This window comes from Carlito syrichta, unplaced genomic scaffold (genome assembly GCF_000164805.1).
Source record: "Carlito syrichta isolate Samal-C Ts95f unplaced genomic scaffold, Tarsius_syrichta-2.0.1 Scaffold301929, whole genome shotgun sequence".
Classification (NCBI taxonomy): domain Eukaryota; kingdom Metazoa; phylum Chordata; class Mammalia; order Primates; family Tarsiidae; genus Carlito; species Carlito syrichta.
Window position 1 is genome coordinate 191,190 of NW_007246025.1, and position 19,165 is coordinate 210,354.

The 19,165-nt window shown below is 37.9% G+C and overlaps 1 protein-coding gene across 3 annotated transcripts in view; it reads right to left on the reverse strand.

Moving 5' to 3' along the window:
* The window catches only part of RBPJ (recombination signal binding protein for immunoglobulin kappa J region), a 116,654-nt gene that overhangs the window by 22,281 nt on the left and 75,208 nt on the right, over positions 1-19,165 (reverse strand). For all 3 annotated transcript variants that reach the window (XM_021711201.1, XM_008055688.1, XM_021711202.1), the window contains 2 exons: positions 8,964-9,059; positions 1,480-1,645 (listed from right to left, as the gene is read on the reverse strand). In XM_021711201.1, coding sequence (XP_021566876.1) covers positions 1,480-1,645; positions 8,964-9,059 — 262 coding nt within the window. The remainder of the gene's footprint in view (positions 1-1,479; positions 1,646-8,963; positions 9,060-19,165) is intronic.

Sequence of the window (19,165 nt, forward strand, 5' to 3'; positions counted from 1 at the left end):
TCCTCTTCTGCCAATTTCTAGGCCTTGGGGAAAGGTATAATGTGGAAGCTGAAGAAAGATAAAATGAAAGTTAGCAGGAAGATCTCCATGCTGAGGCAAGCCCAAAAGGTAAACTTGAACGTAATACTGCTAAGGTGTGATGCTGGCAAAGGCAAGGAGTGATATTACTGGTTGGTCTGTTTGGTGTTACCTCACTTAAAATTATTGGAAGCTGGAACTGGTTCAAGTAAGCAATGAAGTAGAATTAAACAGTTACATATACACTGGTAGCAAGAATTCCTGGCTTCTCACTACCTATTTGATCCACTCATTCACAAAACTAAATGTCTAGATGTGCAGCCTGGAGATACATAATTCCGAGACTTTCTATGTAACAAGAAAACAGATTAGACACAGCTAAGATCTATCAGATCAACTACTTAAATAAATATAGTCTTTACTTTTACTCAAGCACCTTTATTTAGAAATGGTTTTATTGGCTTATTTTCTTTTAAGATGAAACAACCTTTATTATTATATTATCCCAAACCTAATTCAAAAGTCAGTAAGTCTTACTGATAAAAACTATGAAGACCTAAATGACATACCAATAGCCAAATTTGAAGGAGACTGACATGAAGGCTTCCTAGTACTCACCATCGGCAAGATGACTGAAGTGGCATTTGAGAGTGCACATTTCCCAGTTCAACTCCCACCCCCCCAGACTCCCATCCATCCCTAGTGAGAGATACAAGAGCAAACACCAAGACAGTCAACAAGGATTTATCAAGCAAGGAAATGGCTTTTAAACACTATTTTAAAAGATATTCATGTGGTCATTGACATGAGAGGTATTTTCCAAATTTTATTATCAAGGGAAAATGATAGTTAAATTCTAAGTGAATAAATAACTATTTTAAAATATTAAAGCCTTGCTTTCTAAATCTAGAGAACACGATTAGTAAAAGCAATTGATAAGTCTGTCCCTAGCAAATTAATCAAAAATCCCCCACCATTTTAGAAAAGCCAACTGTGGCTGTTGCTGTCTACAGTCTAGTTCTGCTTCACACTGACGTTAAGCAAATGTTTATGATTTGTATAACCTGTCTATATCATCGCTTCTAGTATAGAACTAAGATTAAGAAAGCAGAGCAAAACAATACTTAGCAATGTATTTTCATTGATATTTGAGCATCACATCCCTGTCAAACAGAAGATGAAAAATTAGCCTCCGAAATTTATTCGGCTCCAAAAAGAAATGATTTAAGACTGCTAAAATTGCCTGCAAGCTGGGGAAGCTTTCTGCCTGCCACCTTCAGATGTCAACAGCACGAGTTCCATGAATCCACAGCTACCTGAGAGCCAGATTTCTGCTTCTAATTTGTATACTTAAGAAACTGCCACCAATAGCCATTAAAATCACCACCATAAAAATGATTACAAAAACTACATTCTGGTACCATGATGCCCTTTTATGGGGAGTTAGCAGTCTTGATTTACCTTGCCTTCTAAGTTTAGCTGCTGCATTTCTTGGTCACTATTTCCTATGCCAATAAATGCACATGGTTGAGATTCTTGTTCAGAACAACCATCACGTTCCATTTGTTCTTTTTTTTTCTTCCATCCACTGCCCATAAGATACACACAAGGAGGAGGGCAAAAAAACCTGAAGAATAATGGGAGGGAAAAACCACAAAGCAATTAGAATTGAGAAAGCATTTCCTCTTCTTGAACATTATAAATACAAAATCGTATTGAAATGTACTCAGCTCCAGATGAAAAATTTTGGTGAAGTCTTCTATAACACAAACAATCATGTCCATAAGACAGAAATCAAGATGTTCACAAAGTCTACATCTGTTCATGTAAAATACTGGAATTACGCATTCACTTAGACTAGATACTTTTTAGGGCAGAGGACTTCTCTTTAAATTTTCATATAGGCTGGATGTGGTGACTCATGCCTGTAAACTCATCACTTTGGGAGGCCAAGGTGAGAGGACTACCAGAGCCCATGGTTCAAGACTAGGCCTGGGCAACTGGGTAAGACCTCAACTCTACAATAAATAAAAAAATTAGCTGGGTGTGGTGGTGTGCACCTGTAGTTCCAGCTATTTGGAAGGCTGAGGTAGAAGGATTGTCAGAGCCCAGCAGGTCAAGGCTGCGGTGGCTGTAAGTGTGCCACTGCACTCCAACCTGGACAACAGTGAGACTCAAAAAAATTTTTTTTATAAAGCTCAGAGTTCTAAACTACTGGAGTACAGCAAATCCAATGTACTCTTAACATGTTACAAAACGTGATAAGCCACCACAAAATCAGTGATTACTAGTTAAGGTGTACTCACAATGATACAATTATAAATGAGTGACATTTACTGCTACTAATATTACATTTAACTTTATTTGGTAACGAACCTGGACAACAGCATTAGGGCTATGCCCCAGGTAGAAACTTTCAAAATATTAATAAAACTAGGTAGAAGAGTCGAAAACAAAGATCACTGGATTATGAGCTCTGCAAAACATTGCTGTGTTTTATTAATATGTATCCTACACCCTGAACACCTGGTACATTATGATGACTGAGAAATGTATCATGCTAAAAGAACAATACACTGTATTCTTTCAACTGACACAGGTTTGTTTTGCTAGTTGCCTGTTAACAAATTCTTCCCATTGAGAATGACTCCCCTATAATCCTCTCTTTAGCAATTAAAAAAGTATCTATTTCAAAGCCTAGCTCAGGCCTCACATTTTTCACAGTTCAGACCAGAAATACAATTCTTATGTAGGGTGTAATTCACTTGTTGTTCAGTTCAAATGCTGACTTGTACATTCTTAATCGGAGTTTCACTCTATCGCCCAGGCTGGTGTGCAGTGGCACACTTACAGCACCGCAGCCTCGACTTCCCAGACTCAGGCAGTCCTTCCACTACCTCAGTCTTCCAAGTAGTTGAAATAACAGGCACGCACCACCACACCCAGCTACTTTTCTGACTTATTGTAGAGATGAGGTCTTACCAAGTTGCCCAGGCGGATCTCAAACCCCTGGGCTCAGGCAATGCTTTCACCTTGACCTCCCAAAGTGATGGGATTATGGGCATGATCGTGCCTACCGCACCCATCCTTTCTAACACTCACACCACATCTTTCCAAGGGGCCTGAAAACTCAAATACCTACAGTAGCCAGCTAAGTAATATAAATGGGTAAGCAAGTTATACAATAAATTAGTGGAGATATCCTTTAGTTACCCAAAGAAGCGGTTTCCTTCCCTGCTTGAAACACACTGCCCCCACAGTAATTCTCACTTTTGTATTGTTAGGAGTATGGAAAAACATTTCTTACTTCTCTAATCCTGCCATAAGAAACCTCTGGTGTGCACATACTCACTCACACTCACAGGGTTAAGCTATTGGCATGTAGTCCTAATGTTGGTCACATTCTCCAATTGTTCAACATATGCCTGAAATCAAATTTTATGAAATTCCTATTCTAAAAATTTGGCAACTGATTTATATTTATTAACAGTCTGTGGGTCAACAATGTGCAGACTAAAAGAAAAAAACCTGTGGATGTGTGTGTACACACGCATATACACAGAGACCAGCAGGTTAGATTTGGCTCTCGGGCCTTCCTGAAGGTAACAGAATCTACTTCTTGTTTGTGTCAATGATGCAAAATATATAATGGCGCCTACTTTTTGCTCAAACCTCACCAAAAAGAGGTAATTTATATATATGACTTACAACAAATGAATTGGGTTTATTTAATATTCATTAATTGTCCATATTATTACATCCCAAGTTTGTACCAGGCACTGAAAATACAGTAAAAAAATCAAACAAGCAAACAAAAAAATCAGATAAATTTCTATCCTCATGTAACTTATACTTTAATAGGAGAGAGAGAAAATAAAAGAAGAAAAGTGGGTAAAATAACGCATGTATGCACTTGTCAGTTGATGCTAAGTACTATGGGAAAAGAATAAAGCGGGGAAGGGGTACATGAAATGGAGATAACCCAGGGGGCCAGGGAAAGCTTCCTTAAGGTGACTTTGAGTCACAGCTTAAAGCCATGTGGACATCCGGGGCAAGGGCATTTTAGCAGAGGGAAGAGCAAATGCAAAGGCACTAAGGCAGGAAGGCAGGAAGCAATAACCAGGCCAGAGTGGCTGGAGCAGAGAAGAGGAGAGGACCAACAGCGGGGGAAGCCAGAGGAGACGGATAATGGATCAAGTGGGCCCCAGGGATTAGACTGAGTGAGGAGGTATGCCTCTGTAGTCTCTCACATTCACCCAAACCAACAGGAAGAAAGAGCAGTCATCATGCCTGAATATTCACACCGAGGCCAAGGATATAAAGGTCACAGCCAAGGTAGTGGGCCCAGCTCCAGGTCACTCCAAGTTTGGAGGGATGCCTAGATTAGCTGGGCTAGTTTTGAAGTCGGTTCAGTTCAAGTCTACACCAGGGAACTTTCTGGCTTCTAACACTGGGAGCTATCCAATGCTTACCATGGCACAGGCTCAAACACATAGGCTGGCATATTTTCAAGAGACTGAGAAGGCATCAGTTTTGGAAACATGTCTCCTATTAGTATTTTATTAAACACTGATATTAGGACTCCACAGTAAATTGATTTACCAGCTATAAACTTCAAGCTGTGCTTTAGTATAGTATATAGGCTGATTAGCCCTTATCCAAAATGCTTGGGACCAGAATTGCTTTGGATTTCAGATATATATATATATAAATTTTGGAATATTTGCATTTACATTTACCAGGCTGAGCATCCCAAATCTGGAAATCTGAAATCTGAAATGTTCCAGTGAGCATTTCCTTGGAGCGTCATGTTGGTGCACAAAATTTTTGGATTTTGGAACATTTCAGATTTTTGGATTTGAGAATGCACACCCTGTATACCAAATGCAACAGTCAAATCTCAACAAGTTATCATAAAAGGTGCCTTTATTTCACATCTGAAAAATATAAAAAGGTTATCCAGTCAAAGAATGAGTAGTGGCTAGTCTTCTCAAGAGCACTGTAACAAAATGCATTAAACAGGGTAAAAAATTAGGAACACGGACCAAGTTTCTACCTTGAAAGTGCTTTCTAACTGTAAAAACTGTAAAAAAAAAAAGAAGATTTTTCAATATACTCCAAGATAGCTGGGTATTTTTTTTTAATGTTAACTCTACGACTATTCAAAAAAGGCTTGATGGAAGAAGACTGCAAATCTGATATAATCTAAACACTGATGCAATTCTATCTTAAACATCCCAATATTGTCAACCCTAAAAACCAACAAATAGATCATAGTTTAATTTTCATACGTATCAACAACAATACTGTAATCAAATAGAAAATAATCATCTATACAAAAAAGGGAAGAACACAGACAAAAGGAACTAAAGTGGGCTAAGACTAAAAGGCCACCAAATTAACAGAATGAAAATAAAAATGCATCTTTACAATGGCGTGTGAAACCTTTGATTATTTTAAAAAATTTGGGACAGCTGGTCGATATGTACCAAATACTCAGTGAAAAGTCTGACCAGTAAGTGGTTGGCTTACAGAATTTAACAGCTGCTATAAAAAGAAACCCTATGAAACAAAGCTGCCCTTTATTTTCATCTTTCCCAGTAGCTCTAAGCAACTGTGAAAAGTAATGCTTTCCTGTGCCACTTGGTGGCGATATGCACACATTTAAGATTTTATTAATATCATAGCTCAAACAATCCATCTTTATTTTCAGAGACTATTTCAACAACTTTTTCTCAAATCTTAAGATGAGCCCTAAAAACTACCTTACAGATTCCAATAAGGCTTTTATTCAGTCCAACATATAAAATAGGTTAGGCTAAACAAAATTCAAAGTCATGTCATCTACATTATCTGACTACCATCACAGAATCATTACCCTTTGATGATTTTTCCATTCAAAGAAACTTATTTAAGAACTTCTGCATACCACAATTACTCCAATTACCACAATTCTCAATATGACTTCAGAATCATAGTTTGTCTAAATAGCTTTACTGCTGATTGTCTAAACAGTATCATTACGCTATTGCTTAATTACTTTGAGAAAGCTGAATATTACTATGTCAAATGACATATTAACATTTCCTCTAGATAAAATAATCTTTTTTTAAAAGTTTACTTTTTAACCTGGGAAGACCTTCTTTAATGAAAAATTAACACTAATCACTAACATAATTGGAGTGTCAGATGTGCTATGCAAATAAACACTCATTATTAGACTCCATAGTTAGTATCAAGGACAATTTGAAATTTTAGAATAAAATTTCCTGACCAAATACTTTTTAACATCATTCAATGGAGCTGTTTTATATGCCAAAGGGACTCGGCCAAGAGGACTGTGGTCATGTCCCCAGGTGACCGCACGCCTTATGCTTTAGCAGCTCTTCAAAAAGGCCTGAACCAGGATCAGCAAGAAAGAAGGCAGACCTTCCTCTTTCCACTGGGCACTCCACCAATAAGTACGGACCAGGCCTCCTCCTCTGATCCAGCAGAGCTTGCCAGTCAGCCAGAGGGCTGGGCTCGCAATGGAGGCCCTTACCAATAGCACTTCTTTAAAAAGAGAAAGGGGGTAAATTTAATGTGTTTCCCCTTTATCATAAAGTAATGCATGTCTACTTTGACAACTTTTTAATAAAAAATATTAAAAGATAGTGGCTCTGGTCTTTTCATTATTTTTTTCCTTCATTTTTTGGAGGCCTTAAAAGCTTAGGGTCTCTAATTTTCTTTTGACTGGAGTTTTAGACCTGCTAGGCCATACTCAAGTAGTAGAAATAAACTGAAAATAAAAGCTCCTACAATAAGAGATATGGCTAACTTTTCTATTTTAACTTGATAAGCCAGTACAGCTCTATATTCATGTATTTTTCCCAGGAACTAACAAGAAGGAACCTCATCCAGACCTCAGCTCTTCCCCTTTTGTCATCTCCACTCAGCCTCTGGTCACCCAACTAAATGACATAGTGACTTTTAGAACTCCCAGTAAAGTCCTTTTGCATACTGCTGGCATCTAACAAGCGATCAGAAAGAATAAATGAATCCAACTGCACTTAAAATGCATCTTCAAAAATCCAGAGAAAGAAAACCAGCCCACCCAAGTATGAAGTACTGCCATAAACATCTAAGTCTACCTAGCTAAGGGTAAAAAGGTGGTAAGTTTTCATTCTTTAAGTATCTTTACCTCCTCTACCCTCAAACCCTGCTGTAGGTAACCAACACTCAAAACACAAAACGGAAGGTTATGACAACTGAGAGTGTAAAAAGAGTAAGAAATCTGGAACTGGAGCCTCAAGAGTTCCAATCCTAGCTACACAGCTTTCTAACTAGCACGAAACTGGGCACGTTCAAGTCTCTGATGTTTAGTCTACTCACCCACAAAATGGAGGGAGATTTTAACATGCCTCCTTTACAAGACTGTTCTGAGGATTAAAGTTTTTACATATTTAAAAGCATTTCCAGGAAAATGTCTGGCTCATGCTTAAAAGCTGATATGGAAACTGCAGCTTCTTCAGAGTCATGATGGGGCACACAGCTGCCCTATCATATTCTTCTTCAGCAATGAGGTGCTGACTTGTTATGGTTTGCTTAGAAAACAGAGGACTGCTTATATATGCACACAAATTTCATTACTGGAAAAGAAAATACTGAATTTCCAGTATCAAAGTCATGAGACAAATAGGACCCCTAACGTGATGTGGTATTCTGTGTCCCAAACTGTAGACATCCACTTCTTCCCATATTTAACCCTATATCAGTGATTAAATTTTATTAGCAAAGTAAGATAAATCAGAAATTGAGTAAACCTAAACAACACTTGGCAATATAAATCCCAAATATTGTTTTTATTTGTTCATCCTCCTTGAGGATAAGATCAACTAAACAGCTTCATCTTCTTTTCAGCTCAGTTTTAATCAGCTTTAAGAAAGGAACTTCCTAATTTCCTTCTAGCATATAAACTAATTTAATCATATACTTACATTTCCTATCTCTTATGCATATGCTAAGATTTCTTTAATGCCACCATCTCTAAGATTCCACTCATTCCTTCCAACTCAACCCCAAACCTGAGTTTTCATTCCTCTTCCCTTTAGTTTGGTAGCTTTCTAGCCAATCAAAAAACCTCTGATCTTTCCCCACAAGGAAGCTATCTTTATTTATGAAATGCTTACCCCTGCGCCCCCCAGAGCCATATGAAAGACAAAGACTCAAGAAACTAGTCACAAGAAAATTCCAGGAACCAAGCGGAAAAAACTATCAACAACATAAGTCCACAATCACTCACAAAAAAATGTTGAAATTCTAGGATACTTTAAGAAATACTTAGTGTAAGTGTAAAGATCACTTTTGCTATAATTCATTTTTGGTTAATCTATAGATAATTTTTGTTGTGCTTATATTCAGGTCATATGAGTATGAACCCAGTTTTGCTGTTTTTTTCTTAACAACCAGAATAGGCAAGAGGGTCAAGAAAGAGAAGTTTAGCAGCTCTTTTCTTTATAATCACTCCATAGCTCAATTAAACTGTTCAAGACAGTTTTAGGATCAGGGTTTGTTTAGCTTTTTCCTTTTTAAAAATGACACATTTGGGGTCATATCTGTTTAAAAAACTACATTTTCCACCAAGAGGAAAGCTTATTTGTGAATGAGCTAATGTATCACTAAAGTACTTGGGTAACATTATGTAGCCCAAAGGAAAAATTGTGAATTATTTCATTTTGTAAGGTCAGAGTAAAACTTAGTCAGATGATCTTTACTAAATTCTCCTTCTGGCTTGAGTATGCCACAATTTATGTCTCTCCTTCAAGGGACAAATCCCCTATGTTTCATTTTATACTAGCAAATTAGCCCAGTAATAGAAGACTTCCTCTGACATGCATATGAATACATCTTTTGCAGATTCATGTAATCACTACAATTTACTGTCTACCGAACAACAATAATCTTACCTTTTTTCATTTCCATATGACTTCTGTGCAACTTTTGCATGAAGAATAAGTACTGTTTGATCCCCTCGCTCTTTTAAATAATTTCGCATAGCTTCCCTAAAATCAAACAAATATTACTATTACAGGAGGAAAATATTTTATAAAATCTTTTTTTAGCCCTGTAATTCTGTAATGAGATGAATGTGCTATAAATGTTTTTAAATAAGCAAACCTAAAACCAAAAACAATAAAGCAAAGCAAATTGAATTAAATTTGAGGAATAATATACAATGAGACAATAAGTACTGCTCATTTTCAACTCTATATTTTCTTTAAAAAAAAAAAAAAAGGAAACTGTCCCTCATTCTTTGGAGTTTATGATATAACTCAATCTACAATTACAACTTCCAGGATAACTGTAACATATACCCTACTCATGTGGCTTTAAACTATAAAGTTAATGAAATGCAATACTTTGGGGGTTTAATAATCTATTTCCCCATTCCCTCCCCTCACTATAAGAATCAGTGTTTCTCATTGAATACAAAAGCTACAACAAATCATTACATTATCCAAATTTATTATTACATGACCTTAAAATGATGTTCCTACATAAAGACTAAGAAAGGTCTATTGTTTGCATACAAATACATATTATCTGAAGGATGTTACTAGATACATAAAATTTAATAAAAGTTCACTGAAATTAGTGAAAATTCAAATTAAATCTTGGAAAAACTACAATGTTAATTCTTTCAAGTACAAACTACTCAACATATTAAGCAAATGTTGTATAAAAAGTTCAATATCTTAAATATACTTACCTAATTATTTAGTTAAGCAATAATACATAGTATAAAGACAGCAAGCTCTATACAGATCAAACTATAACAATTCTGAATCAGTTGAACCCTAATTTGTTGAGATGTTTCACACATCATGAAATTAAATGCTAATCTATTTATATTATAAATAAAAACAAATGTCAAGTATAAGGGATATTTATACAATATAGTAAGTTATTAATTGTGGGGAATTCTAGATTTACAACACTTACACACTATGTGGTGGGGGGAGCAAATCAATTAACCTCAGCCAGCCTCCGTTTCCATAAGTGGAAACTGGAAACGATAACACCTCCCTACCACAGGGTGGCTATAGGATTAAAAGAGATAATATAGATGGCAGCATTTATATTTACTGACAGAAAAAACAAAAAAACAGCAACAAGACAGGCAGGTAACACCAGGATATAAATAGATCGACAGGCAGGTAACACCAGGATATAAATAGATTGAGAATGAATCCCTACCACTGAAAAGGAACTCAAAGTCTAACTTGTAATGAAATACAATGATCCAATTAGAGGCAGGTACAAAAAGCACCAATGAGGGAATGCCCTGCAAAGGACAGGGTGGGTGAGAAAGGGCTACATGCTGCCAAGTTTCCTAGAAGCCCTGAACTCTAAAAGAGGAGTGGACACAGGAAGTGGGAAGAAGAAAGAATGAGGCATCCCAGGACCTGGGAATAGCGTGGACAAAGAGCGAACAAAGCACATTTGGGCTAAGGAGTAGGGCAGGCATAGCAATAGAATCACGCCAGCTAATGTTTCTTGAGTATTTACTACGTGCTAGGCCCTTTCAATGCATTGTTTCACATAATCCTCATAATCCAAAAAGGTAATAGTGTTAATACCATTTTGATTTTCTTGATTTTGATTTTCAGGGTTTTACAGCAAGTAAGTGTAGGTGGCACACAAGAATTGAAATAGACTCTACAAGTAAGTGAGCCATGGAAGTAAATAAAGTTGACAAGAGGGGTAAAGTCAAATTATGAAAGGCTTGAAAAATGAGACATTTGTACACTCAGATACTAAGCATAAAAAGTGGTGGCTGGTAGTAAAATTTTGTAAGATACAGAGAAAAACTTTTTAAAAACACAACATTCTTTTATGAATTGGGACAAGATCATCAGTCAATTTTCTCTCAATCTCATTACAGAAAACCAACATGTTCTAGAAACTAGATTTTCAATCTAAACTAAAGGCAATGAGAGTTCTTGAGAGTTTATTGAACATAAAATTAATTGTCCTTTCCAGTTATTTCTAAGAATGGATTAGAAAGCACAGAGACATAAGAAACGTGTAAAAAGGCTGTCAAACCAAGAAGGTAACAGAAGATAGTAGGGAACAGGAAAATCTTATGAATTCTTCCCTTTGTTTTGGAAGAAGTGGGTACATATTATTATTCGGGTCTATTGTTAAAAGTCAGTTCCAAACCGGGCTCGGTGGCTCAGCCTGTAATCCTGCACCTTTGGGAGGCTGAGGTGAGTGGATTGCCTGAGCCCGCGGGTTCGAGACCCACCTGGGCAGCGAGACCTCATCTCTACAATAAATCAAAAAATCAGCCGGGCATGGTAGCGCATGCCTGTAATTCCGGCTACTTGGAAGGCTGAGGCGGAAGGATCGCCACAAAAAAAAGTCAGTTCCAAAGTGCCCCTGGAACCTCCAAGTTGCAAGGATTTAGTAGGTTGTTGGAAATATACATCTACAATTCATGAGAGAGATCTGGGCTGCAAAAGTGGGGTTCGCTGGTATGCAATTGGCAAACAAAGCCATGGCAGTGAGTGAAATCTCCCAGAAGAAAATCACAGTGACAGGAGCAACAAGAAGAAAATGCATACAGGGAAACTGAGAACTGGTAAGAGGTAAAACTGAGAAAGGCATCAGATGGTGTGGAAGGACACAAACCCCAGAGGGAAGCCAGTCAAGAGAAGAGATGTTGCTGAAGTCAAGGTCATTTTAATTTTAGCAATAAGTCTAATAGATGACAGCTGGGGCAGGGGGTAAAGGGGAGCTAATTCTGAAAGCCTCTGTAGTATTCAAAACTGAGAGGCCACAATGATGTCTAATGGGTTGAGAGAGAGAGGGAGAGAGAGAGGGAGAGAGGGGGAGAGAGAGAGAGAGAGAGAGAGAGAGAGAGAGAGAGAGAGAGAGAGAGAGAGAGAGAGAGAGAGAGAGAGAGAGAGAGAAAGTAGTAAATATTTGGAAATACCCTCTAGGGAAGGAAGCTGGCTATGGAAAAGTAAAATGACTGAAGATCGGTATCAAGGATCAGCTAATGTAGGAATCCAAAAATAACGGTGCTAATCCTCACCAACATTCCAAGGGAGGGAACAGGGAGAGTTCAAGCCTGCTGGGCACTGGGGATGCAGCCTGGAGGGGATGACAATGATAAAGGATCTGAGTCACCTGCCAAGCAGGTGACTGGCCATGGAGTTCAGGGTGGATAAGAAAACAAAAGCAAAGCCAGAAGGCCAATATCCTGATGATACTGGCACAGAAGTCTCCAGCATGAACTTTAAAAAGCTGGTATATACTTGAAAAGAAAAATGTTAAGCTGTTAGGTGCATTTCCCCAAACTGAATTCTATTTGCATTTTTAGTCTTGTTTACTTGATTATTCTTGTTAGGTTCATTTTTATTTTTATTTTTTTGTCTTCCCAAATAGACTACAAGATTCACATTTATATTTAAGGGCAAGATTCAGATTTTATATTTCTATTCCTTTCAAGACAACTCATGTAAAGCAGGACACAAAGCCAGTATTTGGTAATACCTGAGGCAGTCACAAATCCCTTCTACAAAGAAGATATTAATTATAATCATTAGAAGCGCTAAAATTAAGCAATCCCTCGGTGCCAGTACTGTTCGAAGCATGTATTAACATACCCAACAACCTTGAGGGTAACACTATTATGTACATTTTAGAAATGCGGGAGAGGTTAAACCACTTTCCTCAGATAATACTACAAAGCCTAGGCAGTCTGGCTCTCGAGGAGAAAATTACACTGTCAGTTTGCAGTGGTTCAGAGAATAGATCTGGTGTGAAACATACCAGGGTCTGAATCTTAACTCTATCACTAAGTCTGAGTTTTCTCACTTGTAATATAAAGACAGTATTATCTCATACTGTGAAAATAACTTTAAAGTTAGCCCCACAAACTGACATACAACAAATGTCACTAGCCTCTAACTATTACTATTATTTCCTTAGAAAGAAGACTTCAGTCTCTTAACCATATGGAATGCAGGGGGAGGGGAAACGGGAGTTCAACTAAAGCATTGAGAGTAAACTTGAAGATGACCTAGGGTGCATAATCAGACGTCTTATCCAACTTGCAAAGCACAAAGTACACCAGGTAATCTGCACACCTTTTCATCTTACCGTTGAAGAGTTACTGAGAGTCTACTACATTCTTGGCACTGGGCATTGTGCTAGTTTCTAGTAACTGTTCACAATTAAGATCTCAAGGCGCTTATGATGAATGAAGGTTACAGTTCTGATTTTCTTTGTTTTTTTCCTTCACATATAGAAAACAAACTCCTAAAAAAGCAACTAGAGCCTCAAGGTATTAATAGTTGTCCTGTAAAAGTAATTTGCCCAACAGCTCTTTCAACAAGAAAAATAAACTTTATTAAACAGAATATTAAATATTTAAAATATTATGTTCTCTGGAGATTAAAAATAAGCAACCTTTTTTTTAAATGGCATATTCTAAAAAAACACAATAAAGAGTAAAGCTCATGGAATAATAGCTCGTACGCTTTTCAACCAAATACAGTCCAAATATAGGGTTTTGTCAATAAATAGGATTTCTGTCTCACCACTGTTGACATCCTGGGCAAAATCATTCTCTGCAGTGGGGGGGAAGGGGAGATAGGGGGATGGATGATGTCCTGTGCACCGTAGGGTGTTCAATATTATCTCTAGCTTTTTACCCAGCAGATTCCAGCAGTACCCTTCCTCAAAACTTGACAATCAAAAATATCTACAGTTACTGCCAAATGGGATGGGTTAGAATGGTGTCACCATCTAATGGTTATAAAAACCACTGGACTAAACCAAAACAATATAGCTACCTGAAGACTCCTTACCAGTAGAATTACTATGTTTTATTAGTGAATTGATAAAAAAATAATTAACAAAGGTAAAACTGAATTTTTTTTGAATAGCTACTTTAAACAATGTGAATTTTGAAGTTTTTTTTTTTTTTTTTTTACTAACTTCATTTAATGATTCCTTATGTAAAATATTTATTCCAAATGAAAAGCAAGCCGGGCTTGGTGGCTCAGCCTGTAATCCCGTGCTTTGGGAAGCTGAGGTGAGTAGATTGCCTGAGCCCGCGGGTTCGAGACCCAACTTGGCAAGACCTCATCTCTAAAATACATCAAAAATCAGCTGGGCATGGTAGTGCATGCCTGTAATTCCGGCTACTTGGAAGGCTGAGGTGGAAGGATCGCCGGAGACCAGCAGGTTGAAGCTGCGGTGGCCGGAGTGGCCACTGCACTCCAGTCTGGGCGACAGAGTGAGACTTCAACTCAAAAAAAAAAAAAAAGAAAATCAATGAAAAACTATTTGAAAAACACTACAGAGAAACTACTTCCAAAGGACTTGGCTTACTCCAGACATGGAAGCTCAAATGACTGAAAAAGAGAAGTATTTATATTTTTACCACAAATAATTTTACTAAAATGAACTCATGGCAAATGCCCATTCTAGTTGAACATGTTTCAACTATCAATACCATTGTCAATTTTTGGCTATAGTTTGCTTTATATATTTCAAACTTTTTTTACACTGTAAAAAAAGAATTCACGAAAAGAATGCCAAAGTGAAATATCCATGGATGGTAGGGTAAGTCCCCATGCTGCTGTCTCTAATAGGCCTACTTTTACTAGCTACGTATGCCATGGGTATAATAGGAGTCTGTGGAAAAACATCATGTAGAACTTGGTCCCAGCATTCCAGGTAAAAGAGAACTTCAATAAAGGAGAAACACCAATGGTATTTACTAAGAAATAGTAAAGCAAGATACAGATCAAAAAGTCTTCATATATTTAGCATTTAGTTCATAAATTGAACAGCTTAATAAGAATCTTTAGTGAGTTGGTGGTTAGGAAACACCACTGAGTTGAACTGCAAAATGACCAGGAGGCAAGGAAGTACAATGAATATAAATCATGCTTCTTAGCTGTCAAGGAGAGGGTAGAAAAAGTCTGTCTCTTCATAGGACTTTTTAAAAATTGGGTGAGAAAATCTAAGTAGAACCAATAAGAGAAAGAGAAAACAAAGATGGAGGACAGAAAGATCTAATATCTATAAACTGAGTAACCTCTAAGTCGCTGAAGCATGACACATAGAGAATTCGGAATGATTAGATTGGAAAGATAGGGTGGGGTGAGACTGGGTCAAGCCTTAAAAGTATGCTATTTAACAGTAAGTGTGAGTTTAATCCATAGTTTAGTGCTTTCTCAAAGTAACTTTCTGGAGGCAAGATCCTCAAAAACAGAGTTCTGAGGGCAAAGACATATGGAAAACACTACATATCACCTCTCCCTCTAGGACATAAATTAAAGCAGTTTTAGTTTGCAGTGACCTTATGGTGCTAGCTACCATTATTCTGAAAACAGACCCCCTTACTTCCTCACCACACTCCTACACAAGTCAGTGATTGGTCCAAGGGTGAATACGTGACTTAAAAGAGCCAGAAGGGAGGAGTAAGGGAAGAGGCAAGGGGAGGAGGAATTTGAGTTGGGAGCTAACCCTTGCCAACCCCACTTACTCTAGGAGCGAAAACCAAACATAAAGATGGAAGGTCCCAACAGTTATTCTTACCAAGGGGCACAGTCCCTGTACTTCTAAAATTGGATTACTTTCACTTGTAAACTTCAAGAAGTCCCAAAATGAACTGTCTTCTAGTGAAGAGACTTATTTTTGTCGTATCAAGAATTTTCAAAGTAATTACACATACACACAAATACCACCACACTGCAAACATTTTAGAGAGTTGAAGTTAATACTGAGAAACACGACTATTGTAGGCCCCGGGTCAGCAAATCATGCATCCAACAGCCTGTTTTTGTACCTCAAGGAGCTAAGCATGCCTTTTACACTTAAAGGGTTATAAAAAAAGAAAAGAAATATGCAACAGAGACAGTATGTGGTACTCAAAGCCTAAATATACACTTGACTCTTTACAGAAAATGTCTGCTAATCTCTGCAGGCAATTTTTAAAAATGAAAGTTTCTAAAGTTACAAAACAGAATGAGTACATTCTAATCTTTTAAACAATTAAGCATGTTACACATCTAAAATTCAATCAAGTTTTTACTAAACTCCTCCGCAAAACTGGACTTGGAAACTAGGGAGAGTTCAGAAAGCTCCCCTGGACTCTCTTACTTCTACTTTGGAATGCTGCCAAAAGGCATCTGGATTTACACCACACCACAAAAACTCTTAAGAATGGCCCCATTTTTGTCAGATTCTGGCAGTTTCGTCTTTTACACTATCTCAAACAACACTGCTCAAAGTGTGCTCCACGTCCGTTATCGTTTACAATAGAGAGTAACCCAATCAAAGGAGCTTTAACAAAACTAGATAAAGTGAAACAAATTCACTGTAGATCTACTCAGAGCCTTAAACAAATCTTTCAGAGGGGAACATTTCTATGTTGTATTTTCCAGACTATGAGACCAGGCCAAGATCTCTTTGCTACTCCCTGAAGGAAGCTTTCTTAGAATAAGTAGTGTTTGCCCAGGGGCCAGTTTTGAAAATGACAATCTAGGGACAGTACCAATAGTCAGCAATGTCCTGGGGTCCTTGCATACTAATATAACTCTAAGGCTGCTATACTAGGTGTCTACATCACTGACCAAAGCCAAACAACAGTACATTTCGTAGGGAAATGCCTGCAAATCTCATTTTATTCCCTCTCTCCATATGATAAAAGTAAAAACGATGTCCCTTAATAACACAAGGTTTTGGTACACATATAGGAAAACTGTTTCAAATCCTGTCACACAGTTATGAGACATCTTTTTAAAGTCTGACAAACTCTTCGACTTTTTTTGTACACCTCCCAAACAGTCATAGGCCATTATACTGTGAGCAGTGGGTCATCAACACATCTTTTTTCCCCCCCAAAGCTTATTTTGTAAATTAGCCATTGGGCTACTTAAGGTTTTATATCCACCCTATAGAGAAAAACTGGGGACTGGAGGAATTTGAGAACATCTCAAAGTATGAGGTACTGACAATCAAGGGCAGGTCCTCAACCTGGTTCTTATATTTCTAACCCTGGTTGAGATAAACTTGGCTCCTCGAATTCACCTTTACTCTTAATTTTGATGAAGTAAAATTTATCACTTTAATCCATAGATAACGTTTTTTGTTGTTTTATCTAAGAAATCTTTGCTTAATCCAAAATCACATATATCTTCTCCTATGTTTTCTTTGAAAAGCTGTATGCAGTAAAATTTTACATTTAGGTCTGTATTGAGCTAATTTTTGTATATGGTACTATGAGAAATAAGAATGGTGATTTATTTTCAAATTGAAGCCTAGCTTACCTTGGGTTCTCAAGATGGTGTCTAAATGCTTTGTGCTGCCTTTTGTTGATTCGCTTCCTGCTTCTTTGTGCTTCCTTTTAGCAGGCTTTTTACTTTGGCAGGCTTCATGTTTAAACTCTTAGCAGGATCTAATCTGATTCTGTAAGCCAACTGGCAAATAGGACATGCAAATGAAATGATTCTGTAAGCCAATCAAAATATGTCATGTAGGTGTCATACGGGAAAGCCTATAATTTCTGCAGTATTCCTCCAATAAGGAACCAGGATAGGGACCTGCATTTTAGAGATAAAAGTGTTGATTCTTCCTGCTTTGGTGTATCTGTCCACCAGACAACCAATCTTGCAAGACCGTCATTAAAGTCTCACTTCTGCTGCATTCCACATCTCTGTATCCATCCTTTGATTTTGGACAGGTGCTATGTACAGACTGTAGTTATTTGTTGTGTGTATGTGGGGAGGGAGGCATATGAATATCCAGTTGCTCCAGAATCAGTTGTTAAAAAAACTATCTTTGATCTAGCTAAATTGCCTTTGTACCTTGATCGGAAAGCAGCTGACCATGTATCTGTTACTTGCTATCTTTATGTCAATACCATAGTTATTACTGCAGCTTTATAGTAAGTTTTGAAACCAGGTAGCCTAAGTTCTAGTTTTGCTCTTTTCCAAGGTTGTTTCAACTATTCCAAGTTATTTGCACTTCCATGTGAGTTTCAGAAAGCAGCCTGACAACTGTTACAAAAAAACTCTGCTGGGATTTTGACTGGGATTGTGTTAAACCCAGAGATCAATTTGGGAAGAACTGACACTTTTAATATTGGGTCTTCTGCCTGAAAAACATTTACTAAGGACTTTGTAATTTTCATTGTAGAGTTTCTGTACATCTTTTGTCAGATTTCTTTCCCCTAAGAATTACAACATATTTTTTGATGGTAATATAATTGGTATTTTTAAAAATTTCGAGCCGGGCTCGGTAGCTCAGCCTGTAATCCCACGCCTTTGGGAGGCTAAGGTGAGTGGATTCCCTGAGCCCGTGGGTTCGAGACCCGCCTGGGCAGCGAGACCTCATCTCTACAATAAATCAAAAAATCAGCCAGGCATGGTAGCGCATGCCTGTAATTCTGGCAACTTGGAAGGCTGAGGCGGAAGGATCGCCGGAGCCCAGCAGGTCGAGGCTGCGGTGGCCGGGAGCGGCCACTGCACTCCAGTCTGGGTGACAGAGTGAGACTCCAACTCAAAAAAAAAAGAGAGATTTCGATTTCTCATTGTTCACTACTAGTATAGAAATACAATGTAGTTTTGTGTGTTGATCGAGTATTTTACTACCTTGCTAAATTCATGCATTAGTTCTATTAGCTTTTTAAAAGAGTTCATAGAATTTTCTATATGAGCGAGCATAACATCTGCAAATAAAGACAGTTTAACTTGCTTCTTTCTTTCTTTCTTTCTTTTTTTTTTTTTTGAAGTCTCACTCTGTCGCCCAGACTGGAGTGCAGTGGCTGCTCCCGGCCACTGCAGCTTCAACCTGCTGGGCTCTGGCGATCCTTCCGCCTCAGCCTTTCAAGTAGCTGGAACTACAGGCGCGTGCTACCACACCCGGCTAATTTTTTGATTTATTGTAGAGATGAGGTCTCGCCAAGTTGCCCAAGTGGGTCTCGAACCCACGGGCTCAGGCAATCCACTCACCTCAGCCTCCCAAGGCAGGGGATTACAGCCTGAGCCACCGAGCCCGGCGCTTCTTTCTTTCAAATGTGGATGTCTCTCATTTTCTTTTTCTGGTCTTACTGATTAGAACATCAAATACAAGGCCAAATTAA